Raw genomic sequence first — 17,341 nt, forward strand, 5'->3', positions numbered from 1 at the left:
GCCTCATGATCCTTCTCATGAGAGACAGCACGGGATGCTGTGTTGTGTGTAAGTATTTATAGGATGGCTCGCTTACAATAACTAGGGGGATAATGGAAATAAATAACAGGTGTGTGTGTGTGTGTGTGTGTGTGTGTGTGTGTGTGTGTGTGTGTGTGTGTGTGTGTGTGTGTGTGTGTTTGTGTTTGTGTTTGTGTTTGTGTTTGTGTGTGCGTGTGTGTGGGTCTCACCAACGTGTGTGTTCTTAACTTGACCCAGAACGGAAATCGAACGGAAAAAGAGCACTTCTCTTTCCTTTCTTCTTTCATTTATTTAAATCTCTTCATGGATCCATTATTCCCTTTTGGTTTTTCCTGAGGCGTTCTTTTATTTTTCCATTGCTCCATTAGTTTCCTTCTCCGTCTGCACTGGACTCCACCTGTGTGATTCATCAGTCTTTTCTCGCCACTAGGTGGGGCTGTACTATGTTGGTTTTGGAAGTTCTCTCTACAAAAACATGCAGTCGCACACCTGCACACGCTCACAAACAGAGGGGGGACACGGTGAGCATTGGACTAATGGCATGAATAACGACAAAAAAGTCCAGAAAGTCCCCGATACCATTACGAATTTGGCCTATCCTAGTTTTATAAGGGCACACTTTTCTCAGGCTATTAAAGTAACTTTTACTGTGAATTTGAAAAACACAAACACTGCGTCAATGTGATCCTGTGCATTCCATATCCCCATCCATGGGATCTTATTCCATAACTCAAAACGACGTCTTTTAATCCGGGCCATGAGCGCTGGGATTGGCTAAAGGCTTTGTAGCCTTAATGTAGCCTATACCTTCTGAAGTTTTATTGGCGGCCAACAAACTAAAACAAGACCCCGTGACTGTGTCAACAATCCCTGTTCTATTGACACAGACGTCGGACAACATCAACATGTGTTTACTGTCCCGTACGTGTGAACAAGGCTGCGGGCCGTGGGGAGCATAGATCCGCGGCGCATAGAACGGCCTCTCTTGGCGAGGGCTGAAAGGGGGACTCCGTCTGAAAAGGGTGGAGGGTCGATCTATTGTTTCTAATTCTGGGTTCAGAGACCCGGGGCGCTGTTGTAGTGTGTTTTATTTCTCATGTTAATTTCACCAGTTTGTAAGGCATTAATTATAAAAGCTTGATAATCCTGAGATCTCTGTTGGCACCATTGGATGGCCCGCAGCCCTGCTGTGCGGCTGCGTAAAGTGGTAGTCACGCTGATAATGGGTCTGGGGAAGAAACAACAGTAGCCCGTCAATCAAACGATGGTTAATTGTGACTAGAAATAAAAAATACTAAATGATGGGGGAAAATTCTCATTTGGACCAATTGGTCTTAGTTGTTCGCGGGTTAGTTATTTCATTACTAAATTGCATTTATTGATCGATTTCTCAGGGCGTCTAATACTCAAGCGTTTTGCGCCACAGGTGGTGCGATGCTTAATGAGATTATTGCTCTGTGTGTGTGTGTGTGTGTGTGTGTGTGTGTGTGTGTGTGTGTGTGTGTGTGTGTGTGTGTGTGTGTGTGTGTGTGTGTGTGTGTGTGTGTGTGTGTGTGTGTGTGTGTGTGTGTGTGTCTAGGGGGAGGGGGAGAACCTAGGGGGGTAGTTAGAGAGAAGTTGTGTCGTGTTCCAAAGAGATGCTCGCAGTGTCGAGCATCACATTGACTACATTGACTCCGCCAGGCGCTCACATACAGACCCAGTGGTGTAGGAGACTAGAGCTCTTTTCTTTCATGGAAATCATAAATGATTGTAAATGACGCGTTATCTCATTTATAATTGTTGGACACGAAATCATAGTAGGCCTACCGGCAAATAACTGTAAAAAGTGATTTGCTCCGGGTTTGTGCGCGCCAGGGTTACTTCAACGTGGACCTGTTGCGCGTTTGCTTCAGTAGCCGAGTTTGCTGGGCTGTGAGCTGGACTTCACTGGACTAACTTGCGTCAGTGACTTGTGGAATCTAGCGGGATCTGATGGTTTAACGCTGTTTAACAACCGCAGCGCCGCCTGCCAGAACACCTCGGAGTGCGGGGCAACAACACCGGATGATGTCTTATCATCTTAAATGACTTTTTCTCCCCTTTACTCTCGCTTTTAAAACAACTTTCCAAGCGTATCCCGTCGCTGATTCCAACATGACATGGTTCAATTTGCCAGGTCGGGAATTGATTGACTTCTAGGGCTATTTGAGTGTGCGTGGACATGGACCAGCCGCAACCTTCAGTGGTTTAAGCAGCGCTCGCCCGGGGAGCTACGATGCGGGCTCTGGGAGCCTTCCTTCAGTCCTGCCTCGTCCTGCTGATCCGGGCCGATCACTGGAGGCTCAAGGACTCCGCCAACTGCGAGCTGAATAGGAAAGTGAGTAGACAAAAAAAGAGAGACATCCACACCTGGACTGTGTTGTCGTTTATCACTGCGCAACACTCCGTTTAGAAGTTGGCATTGTTGGTTGTTTTTTTGTTATTTATTTATTATTTATTGGGTGAATATTTGTGCGCATGATTATTTAACATAAGCTTCATAAACGATTGGTCTTGGCAGGTAGGCCTATACCTATTTGGTGAATGTGATTTTTTGCTATAAGGCGATTCTTCATGTGTTTTTGACTATGTCTGACCACATTTCAAGCCAGGCCTACTGCTGTCATCAAGCGTATAATATTCTCATGATTAGGCCGATGTATTATCAGGGTCATGAAACAATCTTTGAATGTTATATATCTTTCTCTTTGTTTTTTTCATTATGGCGACAAAATCAGGCTTGAGACGCTATTTGAGACAACTAATATAAAGGGCACATTTGACCAAATCCTCTCCGAAGTAGGCCTACCAACTTACTTTTGGGTGGAATATGTGTTTGTGTCTTTCCATAGACACTGGCATTATTGGCTGTATTGTTGTTGACACTTGAGTCCTAAGGGCCCTATTAATCGGTCATTACCAGTCAGTTAGCAGACTGACCAATAAACATCCATTTGAAAAATTGGCACTGGGGTGCACAGTTTATTGGGTGCCAGAAGGGCCTGCTGCAGCTTTCACGCTGTTAGTTCATTCCGACAGTGGGTAACATAAGCCGACAAAACGTGAGATTTGTATGGCCCATGCCTACCTTTAGATAAAAACATGTATTTACCACGGTCGATGAACCATTATTAACCTATTCTGGACAAGCCTCTAGAAGTTAAAGGAAAACGCCAAAAGTTCTGTCAATTGAGCAGTTCTATTCAGAATTCACCACGGTGCGACCAGAAGGGAAGTTCGCTGGGTTAGCATTTGCGTTATCCGCTTCCAGTCACTTGCAAGGTTACAGTAGCCTATGACCCATTCATGTGAGGGGAATTCACTTTTTTTAGCGTTCGAACGATTTCCAATGTGTTCCAAATATTGCAATCATATTATCAGCTGCTTCTGGCACGGGAGTCCAAAATGAAGGGTAACCTGATAATCACAACGCTGAAAAATAATCCCGAAATATCTGTGATAATAACTGGCCCTCGTTTTGAATACGCGACATTTAAGTTCCCAATGGGAATCTTTGAAAGTAATTAAAAGTGAACCCCTTACATGACAGGGAGCTAGGCTATTTTTACCCAGCGAGTCACTGGGAGAGCAAATGCAAACCAAGCAAACTCATCTTCCGGATGCCCAATGATGAATTCTTGGTTTAAAAAACATGTCTGAATGACGAGTAATGACGAGTAAGACAAGCAAACGCCAATTTACACATGTATCTGCATATTCCTTTAATGTAATTTTAATGATCACTTTTAAAATATCAAATTTCATTCAACACAAATATTATCTTCTGCTTGCCTGCCACACATCTTTCCTCCATCAACTCCCCATCACCAACTCCTCCATGCCTCGCGCCATGTTTCCCTAACATCCTCCTCTCTTTCCCCAGCAAACCGACCTCAACTCCTTCCTCTGGACCATCAAGCGTGACCCCCCTTCCTACTTCTACGGCACCATCCACGTGCCCTACACCCGCGTGTGGGACTTCATCCCCGAGAACTCCAAGCAGGCCTTCCAGGAGAGCAACATTGTGTACTTTGAGCTGGACCTCACCGACCCCTACACCATCTCGGCTCTGACCAGCTGCCAGCTGCTGCCGCGGGGGGAGAACCTCCAGGACGTCCTGCCCCGGGACATCTACAGGCGTCTCAAGAGGCACCTGGAGTACGTGAAGCTCATGATGCCCTCGTGGATGACGCCGGACCAACGGGGGAAGGGCCTGTACGCCGACTACCTGTTCAACGCCATCGCGGGCAACTGGGAGCGCAAGCGGCCCGTGTGGGTGATGCTGATGGTGAACTCGCTGACGGAGGCCGACATCAAGACGCGGGGCGTGCCCGTGCTGGACCTCTACCTGGCCCAGGAGGCGGAGCGGATGAGGAAGAGGACGGGCGCGGTGGAGAAGGTGGAGGAGCAGTGCCACCCGCTCAACGGACTCAATTTCTCACAGGTGGGTGTTCTTTTATAGAATAATAAAACTGCATAAAGATGCCAGGCCAGGTGCTGACCAGACAGTAACCTGCTGTGAACCTGGATCTGTGTGTGCGTGTGTGTGTGTGCATGTGTGGGGTTTTGTTGTTTTCTTGCTGGTTGGTGTTGGTTTAGGTGTATATTCAAGGTCTTTCCAGTGACACTGGTGTCTTCTATGGTGCTCCAGCCACACTGGTTAAAAAAGAAAAGAAAAATATATGTACCGTATATGTGCCAGTTCAACCTCCCACTCGTTCTCACCCTGAGGTTTTCAAGCCTCTGAGTGACCAGACCCAAAACAAACAGCGGGCATTCCAGTCAAGTGGGTTTTGGAAAGATGTCATGAAACACAGTGTGTTTTTCAATAGAAATTCGTTCATGAAAATCTGTACTTTTTCGGTGGGTCTGACAAGCAGTTGGCCTAGGGTCTGATCCCTGCTTAGTGCTGTCCTAGATAAACATGGGGTTTTGGCAAGATCGTTAGATGTAGTGCTGGCAGTGGCCTTTTTAAACATTTAAATGGGATTTGAACACGACCAAAGTGTAGTTTGAACTGTTTTTACAGTCCAGGTGACTGAAATCTGATGGCGTCGTTACACCCTGCTTTCTATGAGAGGGATGATTTACCTTTCTTCATACTGGCTATACCGTTGTTTACTGATGAAATATAGGAACATTTGTGTTGAATATTGAACATTTGTATCACTTAGTAAAATCTGATATGTGAAATGTGAAATTATTTCAAGAAAAGGTGAGAAACGTTGATATCTTAGTCTGAGTAGCTGACAGCTTCCAGCCTCCACTATTTGGCGACGTGGATGAAGGAAATTGAGCCAAATATTTGGATTTGATTTATGCTTCGCACATGGTTTAGTGTTTGACTTTCTCTTCCATCAACAGCCTGTTCTAAGACTTCATTCCCCATGCCAGGCAGGTACTCGCAAACAGACCCAATGCAGAGTTGATCTAAAAAAAAACAGGTCTAATTTTAATTCAAATCAGACGTGATAGGTCGACTGATCAATACTTAACCGGCCCGCCTAGTACGCATGCATTTCCCCCGCGAACAGAGGCCCATGGTTCCACTCTCCTTTCTGTTTCCCTCTGCTAGCTGATCCCTCCGCTGAGTGGAGCAGGAGAGAGAGGTGTGGTGGTGGAGTAATCAGCTGTACAAACACTCAGTCGTGCTTCTACACTGGGAAACTGCACAACCCCCGCCCCCCATCCCAAAAAAAATGGATCCTAATGACTCAAAAAAGAGAGAGGAACCTTGTTCCTCAGACTTTAATTCCCTGTATCGGTCGGCCCGTGAGCCAGGCAGACCTTTTTTCGCAAATTACCCCCGGCGCTGGTTTCAAAGGCATGCAGTCGCTAGTATGAAATCATGTCGTGTATTATTGTGGAATTACTGCTCCTGCTGGCCGGTAGCTGAAGAGGAGGGGGGGATTACACTTGACCATTTACGCTTACCCCTCGAAGCTTTAAATTGTTGTTATTATAAAGCTCCTCCACCCAAAACAGCACTCCTGTCTGGCTGGCTTGCAGCTTTTTTCTCCTTATCCCCCCCACACCCCTTCTCGTTCGATAGAAGAGGTGTTGTGGACCCGGTTGGCACAGGATGTACAGTGTTTACGCACAAATGTTGAAATAGTGTTGCTCTGCACTTGCATATGGCTGCCGATTCAGACTTTGATTAGTGTATGTGCATATTCTAGTATTTTTTGGGGTTAAATACCGACGGCGATATTAAGGGGGCATACACGGTAAACGAGAAGTCAAAGACCTACCTTCAAATTAATTATGTGCGAAAAAGCCCACCACTTCAATGTGTTAAAGAAATCTTTTCCCTCAAAGCATCTTTGTTAAACCACGGCAAGCCACTGGAAACCAAGCCGACCTCCACTATATAACCTCTACTGTGATCGACCAAAGACCCAATGGAGCCGTTGAGTGCTTCTCGGCCGGACACTAAGTACCGCCTCTGACATCTATCTAAAAAAAACGTGTGGAAGTGTCTATTGATGTGTCTAGACCGAACCACGGCGCTCAGTTCAGAGTCCCCCTTTTTCTTTATAGGCTCATTTAAAGGGTGGCATTCAAACCAGAGAACCTCTTTTTACTCGGGGGGGGGGGGGGGGGGGGGGGTCTCCATTGCCACGCCGGAAAGGCATGGCTGCACCTCATTCTAACCCCCTCCTCCCTTCCCCTTTCTCTCTTTGACAAGCCGGCTCAGCCTGCCCCATTACACTAAGTGAGCTGGGTTTGAAGACCACAATGGCTTCACGGAGGACTGCTTTTCTCTGTCTCTGGTTGTTTGAAAAAGTGGAGAGAAAAAAAAAAGGAAAAAAGCCTGCGATGAGTACATTCCACTCTTTAATGGAGCGGACTTGCTAATGACAGCGTTGTGTTGTTTTTTTCTCTCTTTTTTTCTTTCTTTTCCTCCCATCATTGGGAGTAATGGTGCGTGGGGAGGTGATGAATGCTGGGTTTTCTGTGGAGCTTTGCGATGCGGGAAGAGGACGGAATGTTTGGATAGGGAGAGAAAGAGAGAGAGGAGAGAGACAGACAGACAGACAGACAGGGAGAGAGAGATGGAGAAGGTAGGGTTGAGATCGGTGAAGCTACTCATCCCCAGGAAGGAAGGACTGGCAGTGACACTTTTTTGCATTTAAGGGGTCATGAAGTCACTGTGTGTGTGTGTGTGTGTGTGTGTGTGTGTGTGTGTGTGTGTGTGTGTGTGTGTATGTGTTGGATGGGGGTAGGGGGGGGGGTATTGTTAGGTTTCATGAACTTAGAAGCAGTGGGGCGATTCCTGTTCAATCATGGAAAGTTTACACTAAGTCTAAACTATCGGTCGTATGTTAAACAGAGGGTCATGTGACGAACCAACAGGAGGTCTCATGTTAAAGTATCGAATCGCATGGATATCAATGTCTACATGATAAGAGGTAGCAATAGTATTTCTTTTCTCATGATTATTCCGTTTGTAATGATACCAAAGGACATTTCCTACCACTATCGTATGCTGGGCCAGTTGTACTGATCCGGCAATGGGAAACTGGCCAATGTCTTCATTCACTTTGTCGGCTGTTTCCTTTGCCTTTTTTCTTCCTGGTCACACATAGACCCAGGAGGACTCTCGGGGAACATATTGAACGTGACAGACCCTGTCAGAACGCGTGAACATCTTTCCCTGCCGTTGCCATCACAGTAATGACCGCCGAATGTGTCGGTTACGTAACCCCGCAAGAGTGGAGGTTTGAAAGTTGGAAGGGAAAGTACGATGGCTGTCCTTATTTTCCTCACGCAGGGAATACAGCCACTGTCCTGGGCCTATGTATAGGCACTGTCCTGGGCCGATCTATAGGTACTGTACTAGGCTTATAGGCACTGACCTGGGCCTATAGGCACTGTCTTGGGCCAATCTATAGGCACTGTCCTTGGCATATAGCCACCGTCCTGGAACTATAGGCACTGTCCTGGGCCTATAGGCCGGCACTGTCATAGGCCTTTAGGCACTGTTCTAGGCCTATACAAGCTGTTCTGGGCCAATATAAACTGTCCTGGGCCTACAGGCACTGTTCTAGGCCTATAGGTATTGTTCTGAGCCTATATAAACTGTCCTGGGCCTATAGGAGGTTCTGGGCCTATAATTGTAATGTCATCACACAGGCATTAATTCAATTAGATCCTATTTTACCCGCTGGAGAAGGTTAGATGTTTATTGGATAAGTTTTTCCACGCCACAGACTTGGCCGCCGCTGAGAGCACGCTGAACATAGTGGTGGAGAATGGGAGTCTGTAAAGACTCAATGTGGTCACAAACGAGAGCAGGTGCTGATATATGAATTTTTTACTGCATCGTTCTATCAGAAGGAATTTTACCTAACTTAATATTTGTCCTGTACTTGTTGAAGTGCCTTCTTCTTATACATTGCTCTTGACATACGTTTACATTATTGCCAGATAAAAAGGGCCTTGGAGCTAGAACCGATATCCTTTCATAAATGCTTTGAGTAAAATCAATCATTTCATTGAATGTAAGCAGTGGTATAATGGGACTTTAAAGAGGGATTGTTGGCGTTAAGTAAGACCCTCTAATACAATGTTAGTATGAACTTTTTGGTATGCCTATTCCCTGGAAAATATGATTGGTCTGGTTCCAGACCGCTCTATTTCTATCCGCTCTTCGTTATGGATTGATTAGAGGGTCCGGAAATAAAGGAACGTTCGCTTTTCATTAGAAAGAAAGTCGGATGGGTTGAGTTTTATTCTTCCCCATAATGCAGTTTGTGTGGATCAGCCACTGAGTTAAAGGCAATCCAAGATAATGTAGAGAGTATCATACAGAAATACCTTGTAAAGCCATTGAGCCAAAATATTTGATTTATTCTCTCTTTAATGTTTCTTCACTATGTTAACCTGTGTGTGTGTGGTCAGCAATTCTAACATTTTCTTTCATCAATGCACCTTTGCATCCCTTTTGGCTGCCGAACGCATTTAAACGGTTAGCCCTCCCACAGTGCCACTGAATTGATATCATGTGGATTTAATGGTGTTGCTCTGGGATGTCTCCAGGGGCAAAACTATAGGTTTGTTCTTCTCCACATTCAGGGCCTAGTAGGGACTCTGATACCAGTGCCTGGTTTCCATCTCTCTGTTGACCAAACAGACCAAGCCGCCCATATAAGATGTCGGGCATTCCCCCAGGCACTTCCTGTGCATCCGACCAGATAGGTTATAGACTATAACCTATCTGGTTAGACTATACTATAACTTATAGTCTAGGATCTAATGCTCCGACCCCCCCATGCACATAAAATACAATTCAACGGTTTGGTATTTTCAGGTAGGTAGATATTTTGCAAGTTGATAACCTTTGAATGATTGGGATTACTTTGTGTACTGAATATCTTCATTGTATCTTGTTGATCATGGAACACTTCTGTTTCCGTTGCACCACAGCTACTGTGTCTTGTGTGTTGTCTTAGGTCTCCATCAATGTGTGGTGCTTTTTCCATTCATCTTAACAGCCCCGGTATTTTATTTGACAGCGAAGTTGACTGGGCAGGAAATACCGCAATAACCATAAAAAAAAAGTCTCTTCAAACACTTTCCATTCATACATGCGCAATAAATGTGATTGTTAAAAAGGAAGTCGTCGAAAGAAGAATACTTTAACAAGGTTTCCATGTTGAAGGTTAAATGTTTAACACTTAAAGGGCCGGATATATAACTGTAATCATTCGAGTTCCATCAGGTTGGCTTAACATAATGCACCAAAATGTAATCAAGCATAAGGAACTACAAAATAACTACAAAAATGGATGAGAGTCATCGAGGTGCCGAGAGGTGGACGATCCCCCACAGTGCTGAGGATGTCCAGCTCTTACGTGCTTACCCTGGGCCCCGGGGCAGGCTAACTTTAGACTACATCTCCACCAGAGATCTAACTGCCTGTCTCTCACCAACTCCTCTAGCTCTTTAAAACATGGACAGTCTAGGAAGCCTTGTTGTGTGTGCGTGTGTGTGTGTGCGTGTGTATGCGTGTGCGTGTGTGTGTCAGTGGAATAGAGAATGTGGCTGCCCTGCAGTCATCGGATACTAATGTTATATATTTTCTTCAAAAAGTAACTCTCTTGCCAAGTCACTAGCTAGACACTTTGGAAAAAAAGTCTGATCCCCTACTTTCCCTGATATGTCAGTGTCTATTTTAAAGTTGACCAGCGCCAGTTGTTTGAAGTGAGAAAACCTTCCCAGACTGCCACTACTGCCACTTTCATTGAATACCTGTGACTCAAAGCTTTGCAGCACTCTATTTCTCCAGCCACTTCAAAAGGATATTCCAGCACCTGGCCTGAAAACAGACCTTTCTGGTGCCGTCGGTGTCTTCACAGTACAGTAGAGAACAAAGAGGTGTCTGGACACATATATAGACCGTGACGTGGTCAATGTTAACAGGAGCTGTGTTGTTAAGCAGGGATGTCTCTGTCTCTTGTCCAGAATATATTGGAGACAGCACGACAGGGCCTTGTTTTGCGCAGTGCTCAGGCATCAGGGTCTGAGACCGGTACTATCCAGCTTTGAATTGGATTGAAGAGGATTTTGAGCGATGAGAGGAGAGGATGGAAGGTTATAGTATTGGGAGTCTTGGATTTGAGCCTAACCCTAACCCCCATCCCTAACCCTAACCCTAACCCTTACAAACACACAATGAAGGTATTTAGCTTGTTACTGAAAGGGCCAAAGTGTCAAAGTGCAAAGCAAATGTGCAAACAAGAACAGGTGCAATTGTCCCGTTACACAGAAGATGGGGGACATTTAGCAGAAACACCTTTTCCGGTTTGAATCGAACATTGAGCCTTTTCCCGTGAGTAATAAACCCCCTATTTGGCCCTAAACTCTCAGGACGGACGTATGGCATTTGGGGATAAAGCCCCTGGCTCCCTCGCCAGTCACATGCTAATCGGCCCCTGATTGGCCGTAGCTTAGTAACGACCCCCCCTCCCGCCCCTGCCATGCACGACAAAACCCGGCACATGATGGGCAGCTAACACATTGTAATGAGAATCGTAATGACTATTAATGAGCATACATTAGCTTTAAGGAGGCACCACAGTGACACCGCAGTGCGGGTTTGGTCATATACACTGCTGTGTTATGGGATTGATGCTAACTGCAAAGACGACTCAAAGCTACAATTCCCTCAGCTCCGTGCACATACCGCTGAGCTAATGATCAGTTAAGCTAACTGTTGGATTCGCGTGTGGAAAACTGCGTGCTCAAGTGAACGAGGCAGTTGGAAGGCAGCAGTGCCTAGAATATCTCAAATTTAATCTTCATGCGTATTTACAGAGCAATCTTTTTCGCTCGAATGATGATGTGATATACACGTTATTGTTAATGAGAGATAAAGAAAATTAATGGTATTTAGTTGTAATTAGTTTGACGCCAAGGCTAAGTTTAAGTTTAATTCGGTGTGCTTTTAGGATGCATTTCAGTCTCTTCCAAGATCCAATTTCCAATTAATTGGGAGTATTTTTTGTGTTCATGTATTTTGGTTGGTTATTTTTCTTTTCCTTTAAAGTCTATCCTATATCAAAGCATTCTGGCTTTCATCATAATCTACAAAGTTTATACGTAACATTGTTCTTGACATGTACACAGGTATAATTTCAAACATTGCATGGGGCTTGTCATCACCGTGGCATTACAGATTATTTAGTATATTCCAATAGACAAACAGATTTCTCAAGAACACAAACCCACAGTAACGCAGTATCCTGCTAGCCTCGTCAAAGTGAGTGAAAGAGATTCAATGTTTTCGAGCCTGAATCTCACATGTGCTCACCACATACGACTGTTGGCGGTTTTCCCGTGATATGTTGACATGAAACAGAGATTTGTGAGCGCTATCTTCGGAGTTGCTTGGATGACTAACATAAATGTTTCCGAAACATGGGCCGACATTTCTTCCGCTCAGGAGATGAGTTTCAAATTAGCGTGCCACGTTTTTAGTTTTTTTCTCAGCTGTGACAAAGCTGTGACCCCCCCCCCCCCCCCCCCCTGCACACACACATACACACACTCATCAGTTTGGAACCTAAAGTCATCTTCATGTTGCGTTTGTACTAAGAAACGTTCTACACAAGGGCTTCCACTGTATTCCTACAATACAAAATTAAGTACTATGTAGATATTGACAGACTGGCAATCTTTTATGACCGCTGGCTACGTTTTCAGTAGTGGTGGCCAGCAATTCCCGGCCAAAAGCTATTTTCTGCCAGCACATCTAATTCTTCATGACACATGTTTTTGACACAATAGATACCCCCATAGCCAAGTTGAGTTACGTTTATTTATGTAGATCTCAAAGTCAGTTACATTTCTGACGGCCTTCGTTGGCCCCGGGTTTAGCATCGGAAAGTGAAGCTAGAACGATTGCGGGCACCGTGAGGTCAATAACAGTTGTCTTTTACAGAGGGAATGTAATCCGTATACATGGGCAAAATATGTTTCTACCCTGCCTTTTAAAATGAGCATGTCATCCTGGATAATCTGTGACGACTTAACGCTAGACCTACAATTTTTATTAAAAAAATAAATGCTACCAAACCATCTTAGGTCTGGCATGAATCATGCTAGTTAAGTTCTGAGCGCGACATAGCCCCCTGCTCGAGCGGCCTGCGGTGGTCACTCTCGAGATAAGATCGCATCGGCTGGGACTTGGTGGTGATTAATAGTGGGCGGGTCTTGGATGAGTGACAGATCTTGGTCCGGACACCACTGGGAATGTGATGGTCGGATGCTCAGACTTGTTTTTTGAATTCGAAAAGGAGAGAGAGAGAGAGGGAAAGAGACAGAGAGCGAGAGAGCGAGAGAGCGAGAGAGCGAGAGAGAGAGAGAGAGAGAGAGAGAGAGAGAGAGAGAGAGAGAGAGAGAGAGAGAGAGAGAGAGAGAGAGAGAGAGAGAGAGAGAGAGAGAGAGAGCTGTACTTCATAGTCATACTCATAGCATACACACAATAGTGAACGTGTGTGCGTGCTTTTAATAAATGCAAAGATTAGCCTATAATGGTGACAACAAGATGAGATGAGCTCATATAAAATGTTCTGACATACGCTTTAAACATTATCTAATGTACCATTATCAAAGATCTGCAGGAATAGCTTAATAATGAGTATTAATCTGTGAACAATCCTTTATAAATTAGCAATTCACCATTGACTACTAATGCTTAAAAGTTGCAGTTAGTCCAAAGGGTTACCAGCCATTGTAATGTGATGTTTGTTTGTTTTTAAACGTGCTGTCTGCAGATGCCACTAAACACGCTTGCGTTTTGTGTACCCATCTATAAACATCTTGTTTGTGTATGTGGTCAGGGATCTTTTTCTCTCCTTCCCTCTCTCCTTCCGCTCTTCTCCCGTCTCCTCCTTTGCCACGAGTATCTATCTCCGTCCCCTTGTCTGTGTGTCCTCTTTCTACTGTCTAAATATATGTATTTTTCCCGTATCTGGTTGAGTATAATGCTTATTTCGGCACTAAGCGCAGCGTGTACATATCACAGAGCCTACGAGTTTACAGTAAATGTTAAACGCAACAAGTGGTTACAACTAGACCCGGACTGCACAGTCACTGAAAAATAAACTTATTTCAAAAGATTTTGAAATACACTCATGAGTGTATTTTATGAGATTCAGTTTATCCTTTATTTGCTTGAAGATTACTTAGACAAAAGCTATAAACTAAAACTGAATTTAATATTAAGTGGAAAATTAGAAATTTAAAAGACAATGATAAAAAAAATACTTTAAAACATTTTCACTTCATTATCTCCTCCCATCTACATAAGAGGTGATGAAGGAGTGCTTTTTATTTTCTTACGGCTCAACATTCCTGGCGGCGCTCCACTTGTCCAGTGGGCAGTAGCGGCCCCTGGGTGCAGCGGGGGCCTATACTGATGCCAGTGTTAGGGAGATTGTTATTTACAAGACCTGTAATGGATCTGTCCACATAGGAAGTCCATTAGCGACCTTTAGAAGCCTGGGAAGATGGAAAAGTCGACCTCTGTGGTCTTTAGCGTGTGCGTCTGTGTGTGTTCCGAGTCGGGTGTGTGCGTGTGTGAGTTGAAGTGTGTGTGTGCGTGTGTGTGTGTGTGTGTCAAATATCTGCCTACACGTCTCTATGTGCACACGTCTCTGTGTTTGAGTGTGTGTCGGTCTGTCTGGGTGTCTGTGTGTTTATGTTTCGGTGTGTCTGTGTCTCTGTGTGCGTGTCTGTGTGTGAGTGTCTGTGTGTGCGTCTGTGTGCGTGTGTGTGTGTGCCTCTGCAGTGCATTGAAATATGAGGCTTTCCATGGAGGGCAGAGGTCAAGTCCCAGCTCTGTTTTATGTCCTGAGGTGGACAGTCAAGCAGGGACTAGTGTAAACATTTCATGGCATACCTGTGTGTGTGTGTGTGTGTGTGTGTGTGTGTGTGTGTGTGTGCGTGCGTGCGTGCGTGCGTGCGTGCGTGCGTGCGTGCGTGCGTGCGTGCGTGCGTGCGTGCGTGTGTGTGTGTGTGTTGTATGCGTGTCTATTTGTGAGTTTGTGTGCATGTGTGTGTGTGTATAACACGGGCCGGAGGAAATCTGAAAAGCTAAAGGGAAATGCTGATTCAATTTCTTACATGGCGTATTGCCTTAATCTCAGTTTTCTTACTTTTATTTATATGTAATCCCATCAAAAACAAACAGATACAGCTCGTCAAATTCCTCGAGGAAACACACATACTCACACGCGTCTGCACATTCACGTCCCTTCCCCTAACTCAGTGTAACAAGTAACACGTTACTTTCGCTTAAGTAATCTCCAACAAACCTCAATAAAACCAACACTGTCTACACATCCCTCTTCTCTTTCTTCCCAACCGACACTGAGCCCCTGGCGCCGCGAGCAGCGGCTAGCTGCAGCAGCTCCTGTACGAGTCTACTGTGTTCCCCTCACAAGGCAGCGCTAGGTTCGAGTCCTCTCCTGACCCGGGTTCACCACCGTCTCCTGAACGTTAACACGCCGCTACTACGGCGACGGACAGCAATGGAGATGGATGGGTGTTTTTTTTCCTGGTGGCTCCCTCACTCGTGTTTTTCCACTGTGTGCCCCCCACACACACACACACACACACACACACACACACACACACACACACACACACACACAACACACACACACACACACTACCCCCATTGAGATTGATGGACACAGAGTGACTGGATGGAGGGCTGTTTTTGGGGGGTTCCTGTTCCTATGTGTGTGTGATATTTCTCTTCACACCAGCCTGGGTAAATATGAATGCATACACGTCTGTTTGTTTTATAATTCCCCTTAGTGTAGGTGGGTTCCAAACCCAGTGTTGCGGTGAGTGTGAGAGAGCCGAAAGGTTCGAGAGCCAAGTGCGTGTGTGCAGTACACTTCTGTGGTCACTGCCAGTTAAAACACCCATTTGCATCACAGGACCAAACAGCACACTTTCTCCCTGATCAATGCGTGGACTCACATACGAATCACGCATAAGTCCTACAACCCCTTGGGTCTACCGTAAAGAGATAGGCCATAGAAGGTGAGCACTACCTTCGAGCAAAGAGTGCCAAAGGTTAAACCCATTAATTAGCGGAGAGGCAGTCAGACAGAGCAGTCTTGAGACGGCCGGTCGAAGGCTCATCAGAAGTGTATTTAGTGCGGTACATTAATCCCGACCTCTGTGTATAATGGGTAGTTGTGTTGGCGTGTGTGTATCTGATGGGAGAAGGGTGATGGTGGTTGTGGACGGGGAGGTTTTGATGGTGTTTGGGTGGTGGTGATGGATGGGGGTGGGAGGTATGGGGGGGAGGAGAGGGAGGGGTTTTTTTGGGAGCCAGGACAGAGTGGGGTTTTTGAGAAGTTGACGTTTCAATCACCACAACCCCCCCCCCCCCCCCCCCCCCCAAACACACACGCGATTTTCACACGCACACTCACACACAGACACAGACACACACACACACACACACACACACACACACACACACACACACACACACACACACACACACACACCCTCCAGCCATGGTTTTGAGGCTGATTCCCAGTGACAGCCTAAATGTTTGGCTGCGTCCGGGCAGCGAGGTAAACGCAGCCCGCAAGAATGTTTTCACAAGAGTGAGCGAGAGACAGCGAGGGAGAGTGAGGGAGAGAGAGAGAGAGAGAGAGAGAGAGAGAGAGAGAGAGAGAGAGCAGAGAGAGAGAGAGAGAGAGAGAGAGAGAGAGAGAGAGAGAGAGAGAGAGAGAGAGAGAGAGAGAGAGAGAGAGAGAGAGGGGGGGTGGGGGGGGGGGGGGGGGGGGGGGAGGGGTTAGAGACCAGGTGGGATTTTTGACAACAGACAGATAAGACAGCGATGCACTGACCAAAAGTGTTTTGTGTGTGTGTCTGTGTCTGTGTTTGTGTGTGTGCGCTTGAGTGTGCACCTATTTATGGATGCCGCTGTCATTTGGAGTTGCAGCGGCTTCCAGAACGGGCCCGTTGATGACATCACGTGTGGGCCTTGGTTCATTGTGCCGTCCAGAAACAATGATTGACCCGTCCGCGATCAAAGGAAACAGGATGCACAAATGAAACCGTAGCGGAACGGATTTTAACTTTCCAAGAAAAAAAGAAAGCAAGCGAAAAAAAGAGATTTATTTTTTGGACACAAAGCTATAAGGGCTGAGGTTTTCTCTCTTTTTGTGGCCTGGCTTCGGTCCTACAGAAACACCCTGGTTCTGCTAAACCCGAGCCCACTCCCCTGCGCCTCTCGCTCTCTCTCTGTCTTTCTTTTCTCTCTCTCGTTTTTCCTGATTGACTCCTCTACCTCTTCTCTTCTTCTTTTTTCTGTGCCCGTGTCCTAATCTCTGACCCTCTGCCCGCCCCCCCCCCCCTCCGCCGTCCCGTCTCTTGCCATCCCCGTGCGTCAATCAATTTGTCATACGAGGATGTCGGACACGACCGGCTCCTCCTCCTCCTCTTTATCCCGTTTTGGAAAATTAATAAAGCTGTGTGTGTTCAAAGGATGCGCTTGGCTTTGAGCTCAGCAGAGTCACTGCTAATCCACCTTCATCACGAACACACATACGCGAGCACACGCACACGCAAACGCACACACACACACACACACACACACCACACACACACACACACACACACACCACACACACACACAAGGCAGACGTGTCATTAGTGCCCTGCAGGAATGCAGGGGTCACTTGTTAATAGACCTGGGTGATAGAGAGGATGTATAGATCAGCAAGCGAGAGAGGGAGGGAGGAGAGGGAGGAAGGGAGGG

The 17,341-nt window shown here is 45.9% G+C and overlaps 1 protein-coding gene across 1 annotated transcript; it reads left to right on the forward strand.

Moving 5' to 3' along the window:
• The first annotated feature begins 249 nt into the window (after positions 1–249).
• Positions 250–4,519, forward strand: trabd2a (TraB domain containing 2A). Its single transcript, XM_060049786.1, has 2 exons — positions 250–2,380; positions 3,926–4,519. Exons 1-2 carry the CDS (start codon positions 2,279–2,281, stop codon positions 4,502–4,504), a joined length of 681 nt encoding a protein of 226 aa, XP_059905769.1. The 5' UTR covers positions 250–2,278; the 3' UTR covers positions 4,505–4,519.
• The last annotated feature ends 12,822 nt before the right edge of the window (positions 4,520–17,341 follow it).

Source organism: Gadus macrocephalus, chromosome 4, assembly GCF_031168955.1.
Source record: "Gadus macrocephalus chromosome 4, ASM3116895v1".
Classification (NCBI taxonomy): domain Eukaryota; kingdom Metazoa; phylum Chordata; class Actinopteri; order Gadiformes; family Gadidae; genus Gadus; species Gadus macrocephalus.